Consider the following 17,377-nt stretch of genomic DNA (forward strand, 5'->3'; position numbering starts at 1 on the left):
GTGGAAGTGACATAGTTTCAAGGGATTAGATCTGATAGACAGAGTGCCTGAAGAACTATGGATGGAGGTTTGTGACATTGTACAGGAGGCAGTGGTCATGACCATCCCTGAGAAAAAGAAATGCAAAAAGGCAAAATGGTTGTCTGAGGAGGCCTTACAAATACCTGTGAGAAGAAGAGAAATGAAAGGCAAAGGAGAAAAGGAAAGATATACCCATCTGAATGCAGAGTTCCAAAGAACAGCAAGGAGAGATCAGAAAGCCTTCCTCAATGATCAGTGTAAAGAAATAGAGGAAAACAACAGAATGGGAAAGACTAGAGATCTCTTCAAGAAAATTAGAGATACCAAGGGAACATTTCATGCAAAGATGGGCACAATAAAGGACAGAAATGGTATGGACCTAACAGAAGCAGAAATATTAAGAAGAGGTGGCAAGAATACACAGAAGAACTTTATAAAAAAAAATCTTCAGGACCCAGATAACCATGATTTTGTGATCACTCACCTAGAGCCAGACATCCTGGAATGGGAAGTAAAATGATGCCTTAGGAAGCATCACTATGAACAAAGCTAGTGGAGGTAATGGAATTCCAGTGGAGCTATTCCAAATCCTAAAAGATGATGCTGTGAAAGTGCTACACTCATTATGCCAGCAAATTTGGAAAACTCAGCAGTGTCTACAGGACTGGAAACGGTCAATTTTCATTTCAATCCCAAAGAAAGGCAATGCCAAAGAATGCTCTAACTACTGCACAATTGCACTCATCTCACACACTAACAAAGTAATGCTCAAAATTCTCCAAGTTAGGCTTCAACAGTATGTGAATCATGAACTTCAAGATGTTCAAGCTGATTTAGAAAAGGCAGAGGAAAAGGCAGAGATCAAATTGCCACCATCAGCTGCATCATCTAAAAAGTTAGAGAATTCCAGAAAAACATCTACTTCTGCTTTATTGACTATGCCAAAGTCTTTGACTGTGTGGATCACAACAGACTGAAAAATTCTTAAAGAGATGGGAATACCACACCACGAGGTAAAAGAAATATCAAGTGAACAGTGGATGCCCAGGAACCTCGGCACATTGCAAACCTTTATTTGTTATAACTTGCATATTGTGAGATCGTTAATAGGAAATATGTTTTAGTCCAGAATAAACTCTGGTAATCAGTTCAAGGGCCACAGCGATGTTTTTTCAGTGTTCCTCTGTCCATGGTGTTTCTCAGGAAAGAACACTGGAGTGGGTTGCCATTTCCTCCTCCAGGGGATCTTCCCGACCCAGGGTTTGAACCTGCGTCTCCTGCATTCTCAGGCAGATTTCTTTACTACTGAGCCACCTGAAAAGCTGTTTTCAATGCCAAAGAAGGACAAAAGTGTAGGAGTGAGGGTTTTTTTAGCCAGGAAATGATTTCAATATAAAAATACATTCTATGTGACCTGTCTTGTCTTTTTTTTTAAAGAATGATACTGATAGTAAATAGCAATTTGTCGGTCCATTAGTTTTTAAAGAATCTACTTAGTAAAATTAAAAAGCTGGAAAATTTAAATTGGTTCTCCTAATTTGTTTACTGGGCTGTGAAAATCAAAAGATTTTGTCCAACACCTACTGCTTCTCCAGCTGAGAAGATCCTCTGAAATCTCACCCTAGAGGCACTCTTTATAAGAAGGGAATTTCTTTCTTATAAAGAGTGCCTCTGGAGTTGCATTTTCTATTTTTAATCTTTTTCCGTCCTTATTTTTAAATTGAGGTATAATTAACATATTAGTTTCAGGTGTAGAACATACTGTTGTTTTAGTTGTGGTAAAACATATATAACAAATGTACCATTTTAACCATTTGTAGGTGTTCAGTTCAATGGCATAAAATATATTCACATTCTTGTGGAACTATCACCACCACCCATCTGTAGAACCTTCTTTTTTTTTTGGCCATGCTGCATGGCATGTGGGATCCTAGCACCCCAACCAAAGATCTAACCTGTGCCCCTTGCCTTGGAAACACAGAATCTTAATCACTGGATCTCCAGGGAAGTCCCTGTCGCTCTTGCTGTTCAGTTGTTCAGCTGTGTCTGACTCTTTGCAACCCCCATGGACAGCAGCAAGCCAGGCTTCGCGGTCCTTCACCATCTCCCAGAGTTTGCTCAAACTCATGTCCATTCAGTTGTTGATGAACCTTTCTAATCTTCCCAAACAGAAACCCTAACTTCCTATTCCCCTTCCTCTCAGCCCCTAGCAACCTCTATTCTACCTTCAGTCTCTGAATCATGAGTCTAGGTACCTCAAATAAGTGCAATCATACACTGCTTTCTTTTTTGTATCAGGCTCATTTCATGTTGTGTTAATTTCTGCGGTACAGTGGAGTCAACCAGTCATATATATTTATTATTTTCCGAGATGGTTTATCATAGGATACTGAATATTGCTTCCTCCTACTATATATCTCTTTATTATACTAAACATCTCTTAGAGGTATTTTTAAACTTTTGGACAACTCTTTGAAGCTCTTCCAACAATAGGATGGTTGACCCAAGGGCAAGTCTTGCCAGCTTTCTGTGTTTACTCATCTGTAAAACTGTTCTGAGTTCTATTCTATCATTTAAATACATCCAAGCAGATCTGCCTCTTATAAAGGTGGCCACTGCGACTGTTTTTACCAGTATTCCTCATATGTAATGTAGGCCCAGCATTGCATGTAAAAACTTCCCAATTTTCATGCATTGGCCAATTCCATTGGGCCAGATGTGACATATTTGCAGGCCTCATCTTGCCCACAGGCCACCAGGTAGCATCTCTGCTAGGGCTTAACAAAAACCACATTTTAGTGTGACCTCATTGATTCATTGATGTAATAAATGTTTACCGAGTCTCTACTACAGGCTAGGTTACACATATAACATATAGTTTTTAAAATACAAGATAGGAGAGACAGTGTTGCAGCATAAACGTTATAACTGAGCAAAATAATGACTTTTACTAAGCACATATGTGCCAGGGAGTTTTAAGAGCTTCATCTATATTAACTCATTGAACCTGACTAGGAACCTATAAAGTAGGCACTCTCATGGTCTTCATTTTAAATATGCAAAAGACAAGCACAGAGTGGTCAAATCGCTCGTCTGGTCACACAGCTGGAAACTGTTTAGGATGGATTTGAACCCAGCTTGATGCCTGAGCCCAAGGTCTTGACTGGGATAGGGGGTGGCTGGTACGGGATAACCTGTGGATTTATGAAGATCTCTGGAAGAGGTAACTTTTGATTTGCCTTCAAGGGTGATTTCAGCAAACAAGGTGGGGAGGGCAATCCAGGCAGAGGAGATAATTTGAGCCTGGGATCAAACACAAGATTGTCAGGAAATGAGTCTGAAAGAGGTCGCAAGGTCGCCAATGCCATTTTTCAACTGTTTGTTTTCAGGTGAGGTATCAGCTCATAGACAGCTTATGTCTCAGTACTAACCACAAGGGAGAGGATGGTGTTGAAGCAGAAGGGAATTTACAAACTCCAGAGAGGGAAGCGCGCCCGAAGCTCTGCCGGCCTACCCAAGACCACCGACGGGGACTACAAGTCCCGTCATGCAGCGGGGGCGCGCCGGGAGCCCCGGGCCGGCCCCGCCCCCCCACAGGCCCCGCCCTGGCCACGCCTCTCTCTCCCGTAGCCCCCTCCTGCCCGGTCAGCCCCAAAGAGTTGCCCGGTGGCCGCGGGAGACGGAAGCCGAGCGAGAACCTCGGCGGCGGCAGGATGGGAGACTCCAAAGTGAAAGTGGCCGTCCGGATCCGGCCCATGAACCGAAGAGGTGAGAGCCCAGATCGCCCGGGGCCGCCGCGGCGGAGGCGGCAGGTGCCTGGCGCGCCCTTGCCTTGGCCGCGGCCGCCGTGTGGGGTCCGGCCGGCCCCGCCCCTGAAATTTGCGCCCGGGCGAGGGGGGCGGCCAGCGCACCCCGAAACCTCGTCCTCCGCGCCCGCCCCGCCTGCGCGGGACGCCCCTCCCCTCGCCGGCACCGCGTCCCGGGGCGCCGCGGGCCCCACGTCCCATCCCGCTGCCCTTCCGCCGGTGCTCCCGCCCCGCTGCCCTTTCGCCCTCCGGTCTCCCTGCCCTTCAGGAGGGCGCCCGCGTCCAGCGCCCCGGGCTCGCTTCCTCCTTCTCCACCCGGCCCCGGGTCCCGTGCCCCGCGCGCCCCCGCTCGCGGCCCTCCAGCTGTCAGAGCGGCCCCGCCCCGGGGGTCCTCGCCCTCCGGCCTGGCCGGGACAGCCGGGGACCCCCAGGCCCCACGTCGGTGGCCCAGGCGTCCAGACCCCGCTCACCCGTGGCTCGCGGCAGGAAGAAGAGCAGGGAGTTGGGCTTACTCCTGAGAAAGCGCTCTAGAGAAAAACTCCTTTCTCTTGGTGTTTAACTTTAATATCCCTTTTAACCTGGACGGTCAGAAAGACTTGTAAATACTTTGATTGAACTTGGGGAGAGGAGTTGCCCGCCTCCACCCCACCCCCCGCTTTTTTTTTTTTTTGACTGTTGAGAAAGTTTTGCTTTTGCTTGAAGTCATATTCGTCATCTCTCAACAATAAATAGCTTAGGTGCCAAGATTCTTGTGAAATTGTATCTTTCAAGCATTCTCTCAATTCTGCAGGGAGGGTAGAGAAAGCAGATAAACCGAGTACATTTTAAATCCTCTTTAAAGAGTCAGATGGAGTAGAGAAAACCTGACTCAAGTCAGAAGAGGTGGGCTGGGCCTTGGCTTTAATGCTTAACTAGGCTCGTGACGGGACAAATTACTTTAAATGAGATATTGAAAACACCTCCTACACCAGGTAATACTAGTGGGGAAATCATTAGAGTCCCAGGAGACGACTTTTCAATTGGTAAGGCTCTCAGTGCAAATCATTTGTGTAAGTAACAGAATCATTAAGTCGTTTTCACAACTTATTTGTTCATAGTTCAGTGTGGTTTAGGTCTGTGTAGAAATTGGTTTGCTTTCTGGTTGTCTTCGCTGTATGTTGAGACACACAGATCAACAGGTTGGCGTACTGGCATTTTTTCTTTTTTTGAGTTGGTGATTCCTCCTGTTCCTGCTTGGTCGGCTAAAGGCTGTCAGATGACACAGAAGTTGTTTTCCCTAAGAACTTAATTACTTTACCTTCTCAAAGAGTGCACGTTTTGGGTCTTCAGTCTCGGCCTCACTAACTCCACACTCTGACACAATGAAAGAACTTAGATGAACTGTGGAAGTTTCCCGAAAGCTTCTGGTCTTAAAGGAGTTCAGGCAGTTTTATTTCAGTCCATTTCAAGTGTATTACCATCACAGTGATTTAGAAACAAGGCAAAACACTAAGCCACAGAAAAGGCAAAGTAGCTGGGATTTGATTCTGAAAGGGTGATTTCAGCACATTTTAAAAATTTCCTGTTCACAGAAAACTTGGGAAATGTCAGTGCTAAAAAGAGGCAGCTAACTCTCAATTAAAATTCTTCATTCTTCCCCTCCCCCTACTTTGAATTTCAGTTTTCCAGGGGAAGTACTATCCTTTTTACTTAAACATAGTCATTGATTAGACATTGATTGTAAGTGTCAGTATTAGAGTTTCAAGGGATGCATAGGATAATACTTACAGTTTTGGAGTAGATGTTAGCTGTTCTTTTGAACTCATTTTAAAATTAAGGTGTATGCATAGATCCTTTACCCTTTAAATAGAAGTGCATTATTTGTGGTAAACTGCCTCTTTAATTTAGTGCCATCTCTTATAGTTCCTGAGTGCACGTGGACTTTTTTTTTCAGTGATTGCTGTAGAGAATTACAAGTGGTTCTATTTCTATTTTGTCCTAAAGGAGTCATTTACATACATCTTGAGGATCTAGTGGAATACAATGGAGTGAAATTCTAAAGCCAGTGATTTTTAAACTGCTGTGTAGAGTTTGCTTAAAAAGGCTAAAACCAAGCCATATCCCTTTCCAGTAATTTTGAAAAAAATTATTTGACCAATTATTACTTCTGGGAAAACTAATGTATTAAGTAATAGTATATAATTATGATGAATGGTAAACTTTTCATCATAATTGTTTCTCCCTTGGCAGGTTAGTGCAGGAAGCAATCTCAGAAATGACTTTACCAGTGAGAATGAGATGAGAATGGGTTCCTGGGACGATGTAGTTTTATTCTATAAAGACTTACTTATTTTTGTATAATATTTTTCTCTTTTATATTTCTTCTATTTTAAAAAAAAATATTTTTAATTGGAAGATAATTGCTCTACAATATTGTGTTGGTTTCTGCCATGTATCATTCTGAATGATACTTGGAATCCCATTAGCTACCTGTTAAGGAAAATCTTAAATTGGCAAGAAGTTTCTAGTGTACTAGTAAGTTCTTCCTGTGATTCAGTGTCTGACTGGGCTTAGGTATTAAGGTGGATGGTTGGATTCTTTGCATTTGCTCAACTATATGTGGGCTTGGGGAACTTAGTTAGTTGAACATTCAGCTTTAGGCCTACTTCAGTAATAGCGAGAATTGTAATGGTTAATGAATATGCATTTGTCGGGAATATTTTTCTTGTTATACATTTTAACATTATACAAACATTATACATTTAAACAAAAAATAAAAAGGAAGAAGTCTCCAACATTCTTTCACCATAACAATTCACACTCATTTTCTTACTTTCATTCCAGTTTGTATTCACATGCCTGTGTAATTCTACATAGTTTTAATACTACGACTTTTTTTCCCCGCTTTTCTTCCTCTGAAGTATGAACTTGAACAGCTGAAGTCAAAGGGGTCAAGCTTGTTTTGTCACGAGATCTGGGAGTTCTGTTTGCAGTTCTGTTTGTCCGTCTCTTCATGTCATCTCTGAGACGTGTACAGCTCACCAAGTAACCCGGTTGTGTTCTGTGTACTGCAAGGAACACCTGTTCATGCATTATTAACTAATCTAATTAAATGAGCTGAAGTTTTACACGAATGACTGATGGCACTAGTTAGGTCAGCGACATCTCCTGTTCAGTAATTTGATGTTTTATAACTGTAGATGGCTTAAAAAATATTTAATATTCATTGAATGCCTGCCAGGTGTCTATCTTATATTAGGTAGTATGGGATTTTATTGTCTTCCTCAAGGGACTTCTCGTGGCTTAAATATGTGTGAGATTAACTATCAAAATAAATCTAGGTAAAAAACTGTTTGGGAAGTACATTTGCTGAGGTGTGATGAAACCAAAAATTACGTTAGAAATTTAGCTAGAAAGAAGAAAAACCAGTGAAATGGGTTATTTTGGGTGTTAGGAAGCATGGTCAATACATTTATTTTAGCAGGGATTTCTCAAGGGTTTGGTTTGCATTTCAGTCTTGATGCAGTGAAAGTCACAGAGAAGAATCATCATTATGGTGAAAGATACAAAGACTAATGTAATGTCAAGTAGAAGTCAGTGCTTAAGTGAATTACAGTCTAATATCTCAGTGGATAAGATATTTATAGACGTTAAAAATGATGAAAATCAAAACCATTTAAAAAGGAAGACTTCCTTATGTTAGAAAAAGCAGACTGTAAAACACTATGTGTAACTGTATGGTTGGACCTACTATCATGATACTACTATGTAAAAATACCAACAGGAACAGGCAAGGGCTCGAAAGAAATGTGAAAAAATGAGATTGGTTGTTCTTGTTGGGGGAATTTTATTTCCTGAACACTTTCTCTTGGTGTTGGCTGCTATTAGAGCATTAATATTTTTTAAAGTGTGCTTTACAGTGGGGCTTCCTGGGTGGTTCAGTCGTTAGGACTCCACACTTCCTCTGCAGTGGGCACAAGTTTGATTTCTGGTCAGGGGACTAAGATCCTGCATGCTACATGGCATGGCCAAGACAAACAAATAAAGTGTACTTAATATTGTATGCTCATGAGGAAATGACTGTCATATGAAAAGATAGGACTGAAAGGTAAAAACACCTGTAGCAGATTGCTAGTAACTAAATGCCAGATGTATGAGAAGGAAATGTAGGAATTCAGAGAGATCCTTCAAAGCCTGGTGATGAGCGAAGTCTTCTGCGTGGAGGGAGGGAGCTTATGGTTGGAACGGTTTCCCGTGGGAGAAGAGAGAAGTAGGGGGAAATTGGTTCTTTGAGAAGGAAGTACGGCCTGAGAACAAAGGCACAAGGGTAGGAGTGAGCCAGGTTAGGTTAGGCACAGAGTTGAGATAAGATAACCCTCCTCCCTGGCAGGAGGGTTCCGCCAGGGGGACCGGAGACTGGTGAGATGAGAAAGGTCAGGCCAAGTTGCAGGGGGCCCAGAAGTCTGGCTTCAGGGTGGCCGGGCCATGTGCGCCGTTCAGCTTTTTATTAATAGAACTTTGTGTGGGTCTCAAGACACATGCATGATTAGAAAGATAGCCAGATCTCAGGGCAGGCTGCAAAGCCTGGGTGAGATAAACTGATTCAGGGCGTTGCTGGGCAACATGGTGAAAAATGAAGCCCCCAGAAGAGGAAGGAGACCAGTCGAAACCAAGTGAGCAGGTGGGAATCAGAAGACAGGTGAGGGAGGCAGGTTCAAAAGGGAGAGGACATATGTTTATCTATGGCTGATTCATGTTGAGGTTTGACAGAAAGCAACAAAATTCTGTAAAGCAATTATCCTTCAATAAAAAAAATTTTTTTAAAAGGCAGGTGAAACTGGGACTGTAGGAGTCCCTGTGGAAGGACTGTTGGAAGACCCTGGTGGTCCGGGAGAACAGGAGATCCCCGGAAAGTCAAGGTGCAGTGTGGGGCGGGAGCATGTTTGAAACAGGAAGGTATTTTTTGACTCCTAACCCACTGGTGGTTCTTAAGCCCTCTCAGAGAGAGAGAACTGGTGTTGGAGTTAGAGATGACTGTGGATGGAAATTTCTGATATATTTCTGAAACAGAAGATTCTTGTTCTATTAGCATCTGCTCAATATGCTAATAGAGGATGAGACACATCTATCACAACATTCTTCTGTTTCTACTGTCAACTCAGTGACTGAAAATGGGATTTATACTCATTGGACCAGAGGTTTTTGGAGAAGAAAGTACAGGTTTATCAAATCAAAATTTGTTTGAATTGGCATTTATGTCCATTCCTCCCCACTGCTCCGTTCCCCCCAGCCCCCTGCCTTGACCCGCACCTCCATAAAACAGTGACGAGTGTCAACTTTTCCATTTCTTAAGTTCTGAAGATGGAAGAAGCCACCGGCAAAACTATTGGTTAAGCAGATGAATTGAGCTGCTTACTCGGTGGAAATGTATTTGTTATTGATCTCTCTGCTCGCTGATCAGTTTCCCTTTGTGTTCAAAAGCTTGGCCGGCAGAAGCAGTGTATTCGTTAGGAAAGTGTGTGAAACTGGCTGGTGTAAGGGACTTGAAGTCCACAACTTAACTGGTATTGGGCTTTACCTCTCAGAAGCTGTTGATATCTTTAAAAGCTGCTATTGGCTCAGAAGTTAAAGAATCTGCCTGCAGTGTGGGAGACCCGGTTCAGTCCTAGGGTCAGGAAGATCCCCTGGAGGAGGAAATGGCTACCCACTCCAGACTTCTTGCATGGAGAATTTCATGGACAGAGGAGCCTGGCGGGCTACAGACTTGTGGGGTCACAAAGAGTCAGACACGACTGAGTGGCTGATAGACACAAGCATTAATGAATTAGCCTATTCAATTTAACATGTGTTGATTGGAGGAAAAAAATCATAGCTACTTTTTGAGAGTTTTCTATTTGTGAGCTACAAAGTTCATTCCTTTTTTTTTTTTTGTTCATTCCTTTTTATACATTATTCTTGAAACAAAAGTTTGAAAGGTGGTTATAGAATTTCTATTGAACACAGTCTCAGAGAAGTTAGGTAACTTGCCCAGAATTACAAAAGCAGGATTTTGGAGCCTGAATTTCTCCTGTTTTGCCATTAAAGCTTGTGCTTTTACTGCCGTATCAGACATGATGATCTTCACAGGATGCTGCATTCCTGAGTTTGCGTAATTTTCAAAGATGTGCACGATATATGAGAAGCATAAGTCATGATCCTTGACCAACAGAACTTACTGTCTGGTTGGTAATAAGAGGTACACAAGGTGAGTCAGTTATAAGGATACAGTCCATGCATGCTATATACTAAGTTGCTTTAGTCGTGTCCAACTCTTTTTGACTCTATGGACTGTGGCCCGCCAGGCTCCTCTGTCTATGGGATTCTCTAGACAAGAATACTGGAGTGGGTTGCTGTGCCCTCCTCCAGAGGATCTTCCAAACCCAGGGATCCAACCTGAGTCTCTTAGGTCTCTTTCACTGGCAGGTGGATTCACACACACACACACACACACACACACACACACACACACACACACACACACACACACACACACACACACACACAAGAAGATAGTACACAAGTCAGCAACAGTGCTTTTTTTTTGGCCATGCCAGATGGCATGTGGAATCTTAGTTCCCTGACCAGGGTTTGAACCTCTGCCCCCTGCACTTGAAGCATGGAGCTCCAGGGAAGTCCGTGCAGTGCCTTATGAATTAAAGAAATGGGGGTGGGACTTGAGAATGATGAGTAATGGGTTGAAGACAATTGACAAGGAGGAAGACAAGGCAAGTGGGGTGCATAGCATGAGTTGTTGAGCTTAGCAAAAGGTGGAATTAGCCAGATATTTGCAAGAACAGCAGGGAAGTTAGCTGTAAACATTCAAGCAGCAGGAAGCAGACAGTATCTTGTAAAGAACAGTTAAAGAGCGGTTACCTTCCGCTGACGTGTCCAGAGCACTGAACTAGATTATTTTGATCAGTCTTTCCAAAAATTCTAGGAAGAATTTATACGATAGCTCATTTTATAGACAAGAAAATGGAAACTTGGACAAAGTTACTACTTGCACCAAATCACATAATTACCAAGTAGTGGAACAGAGGATTGGAACCTGGGCAGTTCAACTCTGGAGCCACAGCCCTTAAATTCTGTGCTTTCTTGGAAGAGCTGGAGGCATGTGTCGAGTGGGGGATGAGAGGAGTGATGGAAGGTGGCTTCACTGAAGTCGAGAGGTTTCTGGGGAGCAGAGTAGAATGAAGTTACTGAAGTGAGGTCCAGGCAGATTCAGGGGGGATCTCAGACAGGATAAGGGGTGCAGTGACTGTAGGTTTGTTTTAGGTAAAATTGGTATGAACATATTAGTTCCAGGTGTACAACTTAACTCTTAAAAAGTGATCGCTACAATAAGTCTAGTAACCATGTCACTAAACAATTTAGCCCCCTTCATCCATTTTGCCAGCCTCCAACCCTCTTCTCCTCTATAACCACTGGTCTGTCCTCTGTGTCTGTGAGTTTTTTTCCCCAGTTTTATTTCTCTATTTATTTTTTTACTTTACAATATTGTATTGGTTTTGCCATACATTGACACGAATCCGCCATGGGTGTATATGTATTCCCCATCCTGATTGTTTTGTTTTATATTCTTCATATTTATATTTTTTTATATAAATGAAATCATACGGTGTTTGATTTGCTTAGTACAGTACATTCCTTGGGGTCCATCTGTGTTGTCACAAATGTCTAGGTTTTTGAAAGGGGCAGTGGCACTGTTACAGAGATGCTCTCGGAAGAGAAATTAAGGTCTGCATCTTTACCTTGCTCACAAGCTGATACATGAGCTTGTTACTCCTAGATGGATGCTGGTGAAAGACACAGGACTTTGGGGTCGGATTTCGCCTGCAAATCCCACAGGAGTGATGTGGAGGGGTCCAGACGGATGCTCTGCAGGCAGTGGGTTTGGGTTTGGGTTGCATCTGAGGAGCACTGAGCTGGGAACCCCATTGCTCTTAAGCGGTGAGCAGACCTGCTGTTTGTCCTGAAGGTTGCTGGCTGGGACCGCATTCCTGAGAGGTGGGCGATGCAAAGTGCCTTTGTGGCCTTGCATTTCAAGGTGGTGTGAAAGCAGCCAAGATTTAGGAAATATAGTGAAAGTTGCCAGCTGTGTCCGACTCATTGCAACCTCATGGACTATACAGTCCATGAAATTCTCTAAGCCAGAATACTGGAGTGGGTAGCCTTTTCCTTTTCCAGGGGATCTTCCCAACCCAGGGATTGAACCCAGGTCTCCTGCATTGCAGGTGGACTCTTTACCAACTGAGCCACAGGGGAAGCCCTAGGAAATATAGGATGACTGCAAAGCTTCCAGTTTAGGTGACTAAGTGAATGAGTGCCGGTGTCATCAACTGAGATTAGAAATGTGGGAGAAGCAGGTTTTAAGGTAGAGGTATGGGAAGTTATGAGCTCTCTTGTTAGACATTCAACAGTATTTAGTCAGTGCTTATCACACGCCACCCACTGCACCTGCATCTTCAGATGAGATGTAGTGTACGCCTGGAAGAAATGCAACAGACTTGTTGAGTTTTAGGTTCTGAGGTGCAGCCAAGGGGTGGATCGAGAAAGCTGTTGTATAGGAGGCTGAAAATAAGGAACTGGAGATTCGGGTAGACATGGAAGTTGTTACTATATTTAGAAGATCTTATAGAACACCAAATTAAGGCATGTTCCTGAAGGAGGAGGTCACAGAGGCTGAGAAGACAGGTGTAAGGAAAAGCAGGTGAAAGTAATGTGGTGGCCCAGGGTGAAGAATGGCAAAAGAATAATTTCGACTGAATGAATGAATTGCTGTTGGTGGGTTGGTAGTGGGCTGAGAAATAAATCAGTGTGTGTGCTCATATGGAGGCAGTGAGTATACGGGAGTTTTCTTTCAAGAAATGGCATATAGAAAGCCATGGTAAAGAATGGTCTTCTGGAGATGAGGAACAGGCCTCCCCCGCTCCCTGCCAACCCAAGTCTGGGAGTTGTTTGAGCCTTTTTATCAACAGGGAGAAATAGTCATTAGAGTGGAGAATTTTTGAAATATAGAGGGGAGAGGATCATTATACAATGGGAAAGCCCTGGAGTGTTCAGTTTTCTTGATGAGGTAGAATGTGAGGTTATTAATTGTGAGTGAGGATTGGGTTGGCTGGGTTCTTCAAAGTAGTGATTATTTAGAAGTGTGGTTGAGGGACTTGAACCATAGTTTACATCCATTGATGGTAGTGGGACCATTCCTTCTGTGCTATTTTTGAGATGTAATTCACCTATCAAAAGTGTATAATTCAGTGGCTTTTAGTGTATTTGCAGAGTTGTGCAATGATCACCACTACCGGATTCCAGAACATTTTTTATCATCCCTACGAGAGACGCTCTCCAGTTAGTGGTTACTCTCCATCCACCCGCACTCCCATCCCCTCCCCTCTCCCCACAGCCCCTGATCTACATCTTGTCTCTGGATTTCCCTAATCTGGACATTCATATAAATGGAGTCATATGATTTATGAACTTTTGTATCTGACTCCTTTCCCTTGGCATAAGTCCTTTAGGACTTACCCATGTTGTAGCATGAATCAATACTTCATTCCTTTTTAAGGCTGAATAATATTCTTTGGGGCTTACCTGATAGCTCAGATGGTAAAGAATCCGCTTGGAATGTGGGAGACCTGGGTTCAATCCCTGGGTTGGGAAGATCCCCTGGAGGAGGGCATGGAAACCCACTCCAGGATCCTTGCCTGGGGAATCCCCAGGGACTGAGGAACTGGCGGACTGCAGTCCATGGGGTCACACAGAATCCGACAGGACTGAGTGACTAGGCACAGCACAGCAGTGTTCTGACATGGATATGCTGCACTTTGATGCCCATTCTCAGTTGATGGGCATCTGGCTTGTTTCCATTTTTTGGCTTTTAATGAATCATGAACTTTTGTGTAATGTAATAATAAGTTATTGTGTATTTTCCTTTCTCTTGAGTATGTATAAATGTAGAAGTGGAATTCCTGGGTCATGTAGTAACTCTAACTCCTGCGGAACTGCTCAATGGTGTTCCAGAGTTACTGCACCATTTTACACCTGCTTCAGCAATATGTGAGGGTTTCAGTTTCTACACGTCTTCCCCATCAGTTTTATCGGCCTTCTTTTTGATTGCCATCCTAATGGGTGTGAAGTGGAGTCTCATTATGATTTTTGATTTTCTTATCCCCGATGTCTAATAATGTTAATTAAGCATCTTTTCATGTGCCTTTTGTATATATTTTCAGAGATCTCTATTCAAACCCTATTCTTATTTTTAAAATTGGCTTATCTTTTTTTAAATTATTGAATTCTTAGAGTTCTTTATATATTCTGGATGCCAGTCCTGTAACAGATACTTGATTTGCAGATATTTTCTTGAGCATGTGGGTTGCCTTTTCATTCTTTCAGTGGTGTCCTTTGAAGCACAAAAGTTTTTCATTTTGATGTGGTCCAATTTATCTGTTTTTTTCTTTTGTTGCTTGTGCTTTTGATTTGATCTCTAAGAAGCCAGTGCCTAACTCACAGTCATGTGAATTTAATGTGTATATTTTCTAAGAGTTTTATAGTTTTAGCTCATGCATTTATTTAGGTCTTTGATTTGTTTGGAGTTAGTTTTTAAAATTTATTTTTGTTTTGACTGCATGGCTTATGGGATGTCAGTTCCCTGACCAGGGATTGAACCTGGACCCTTGGCCGCAGAAGCCTGGAATCCTAGCCAGTAGGACACCAGGATACCCCTGGAATTAACTTTTGAATGAGGGGTGAGGAAGAAATCAATTTCATCTTTCTGCATGTAGATACACAATTGTCCTAGCACCGTTTGTTGAAATGACTATATTTTCCCCATTGGATTGTCTTGGCACCCTTGCTGAAAATTAGTTGACCATAAATGCGACAGCGTATCTCTGGATTCTCAGTTTTATTCCATTGATTTATATGTCTGTTCTTAGGTTAGTACCCCGCTGTCTGATTAGTATAGCTTTGTAGTAAGTTTGAAATTGGTGACACTGGTCTTTCTGCTTTGTTGTTCTTTTTTCAAGATAAATTTGTTTATTCTGGTTTTGCCTTATAAGTTTTTAAAGACCTACTTTCTAATCCTGTGAAGTTGATGAGTTTCTTGAAAACAGACTCAAGAGTATTTCAGTTATTTTGGTATTATCATCTCTCTTCCCCTTACCAGGCGTCTTGTCTAGTATTTTCCTTCATTCCTCAGTCATTTCTTTAGCCCTATTAGAACTCAGTTATATTTTATCTTTTGTTTATTGCATAGATTCTCATGTTCAGTGGTAAAAACATAGAAGTAAGTGATTAGGGTATTTTATATATCTCTTACTAGAAAGCAAACTACTTCCTTGCTCGCTTTCCTGTGTGGCATCACATTCTTTTTTTTCTCTTTGGGTCGTTGTTCATGCCTGGTCGTGTGCAGCTTTTTGTGACCCCGTGGGCTGCAGCTCTCCAGGCCTCCCTGGCATCACGTCCTTTTTTTCTCCTTGGGTCAGTGGGCCTCAAAAGGGTCCCAAGCCACTTGTAATTATAGTAAAGAACATAAGTCTTATTTCCTATTCTAATAAGACTACTACATTCCATTTGGGAAAACAAGCACTTCATATATGAAATATTAGTGATGAATATTATGAGCATACCCAGACGTGTAAAAATACTAACTTTATGACACAGATTATTGAAAATAGAACCATATAAAGCATGCAAAATTTGCAATCTAAGATGTGACTCTTACAGATATTAATAATTTACTATCTTCCTTTTACTTGTGAATTTTACTTGTGAATTTAACAGTAAGTTATAGATAGGTAAAGGGAGGTTTATTTGTATTTCTGAGTAGTAGGTTTGGTCTGAAAATTATTATTAATTTTCTGGAGAATTAGAAAGGCAGATTAATGAATGGACAACTCAGAATTATTTTGTCCACTCTGAGAATGATGCATCTCCCCAGACAGAACATGAGTTATATAAAGGGAGTCTTCCAGGCCCTGCCCATCTTTGACTATGATGTCATTGGAGACAGAGCCATCGCTGATTTATGCATTGCAGAAAGACTCATTTCAAATTATTGTTCACTTTTATAAGGTGACTAATTTGCTGGCTGAGTAAACTGAGTTGTCAGCTGTTGATATTTTATTCATCTTGAGGAACTTGACCTAGAAAAAGATCCTGTTTGGAAAATGATATGGGAGCTTCAATGTTAGTGGAGTAAATTTCTGTCTGTCTTTTTCTAAGGACCGTGGATACATCAAGTATTCGTGGTTCTGAGTACTGTAAAATTTGATTAGTCATAACATAAACTTACAGCACTACTTAACTCTAAGATCACTCTCATTTTTTATTGGTTTTCAGACATAGTGCTAATTAAATACCAATCTTATTATTTTATGCTTCCCTGGGAGTAAGCTGTTGTCCATGTGTTACTTATTATACTAATGATGAGTATTTAGTGCTGTTTTTTTTATTGTGGTGACATAGATATAAAATTGACCATCTTAAACCACTTTTAAGTGTACAGTTCAGTGGCATTAAGTACATTAACATTGTTATGGAACTATCACCACCATCCATCTCTAGAACTTTTTTATCTTGCAGAACTGAAACTCCATGCCCTTGAAATACTAACTCCCTGTGGACCCTTTAGCCCCACCCCTGGCAGCTACCGTCACACTTTTTATCTCTGACTTTGACTACTCTAAGTGTCTCATACAAGTGGAATCCTGCAAAACTTATCCTTTGTGACTGGTTTATTTTTCTTAGCACTATGTCTTCAAGGTTTGTACATGTTTTAGCAGAATTTCATTCTTTTTAAAGATTGAATCATTTTCCATTGGGAAAAAAAATAGATATATACACATATACATACATATATATACACATACCACATTCTGTTTATCCATTCATTCATTGATGGAAAGTTGGTTGCTTCCACCTTTTAGCTTTGTGAACATGGTTGTTCATGTGTGTTCATGTTCACTTTCATGCTGTTTTTACACAGGTAGAGCATAACAGCTAGGTCTTTATCTTTTTAACCAAAGTGTTGTTCCAGACTAAGAGGAAGGTGTTTATCTTTTGGATTTTTGGTAGGTGTTTAAATTTTTTCCTTTTTTTAAATCCAGCTTAAATTTAACGCCTAAATTTGGCATTGTGATTTAATCATGGCTTTGTTTTCTAAGGGGCTTCCCTGGTGGCTCAGACGTAAAGCGTCTGCCTGCAATGCAAGAGACTTGGGTTTAATCCCTGGGTTGGGAAGATCCCCTGGAGAAGGAAATGGCAATCCATTACAGTACTCTTGCCTGGAAAATCCCATGGATGGAGGTGCCTGGTAGGCTACAGTCCATGTGGTTGCAAAGAGTCGGACACAACTTCACTTTCCGTTTCTTTGCTTTCTAAGAAGTATAGAGCAAGAAGTTTTCCATGGAGAACGTGTCATATTTAGAATTTTGAAGCAGTATAATTTTATTCAAGCATTGATCACAGTTAGATGTTAAATGCTTTTTGTATATCTGACTCTTAATTTTTTGCGTATGTTAGTTGCTCAGTCA

At 41.8% G+C, this 17,377-nt stretch overlaps 1 protein-coding gene across 4 annotated transcripts in view; it reads left to right on the top strand.

Annotated features, from left to right (window-relative positions):
• Positions 1–3,639: 3,639 nt before the first annotated feature.
• The window catches only part of KIF13B (kinesin family member 13B), a 207,129-nt gene continuing 193,391 nt past the window's right edge, over positions 3,640–17,377 (top strand). For all 4 annotated transcript variants that reach the window (XM_061132637.1, XM_061132638.1, XM_061132639.1 and 1 more), the window contains exon 1: positions 3,640–3,789. In XM_061132637.1, coding sequence (XP_060988620.1) covers positions 3,735–3,789 — 55 coding nt within the window. In that variant the 5' untranslated portion in view covers positions 3,640–3,734. The remainder of the gene's footprint in view (positions 3,790–17,377) is intronic.

This window comes from Dama dama, chromosome 29 (assembly GCF_033118175.1).
Source record: "Dama dama isolate Ldn47 chromosome 29, ASM3311817v1, whole genome shotgun sequence".
In the NCBI taxonomy this organism is placed as follows: Eukaryota; Metazoa; Chordata; class Mammalia; order Artiodactyla; family Cervidae; genus Dama; species Dama dama.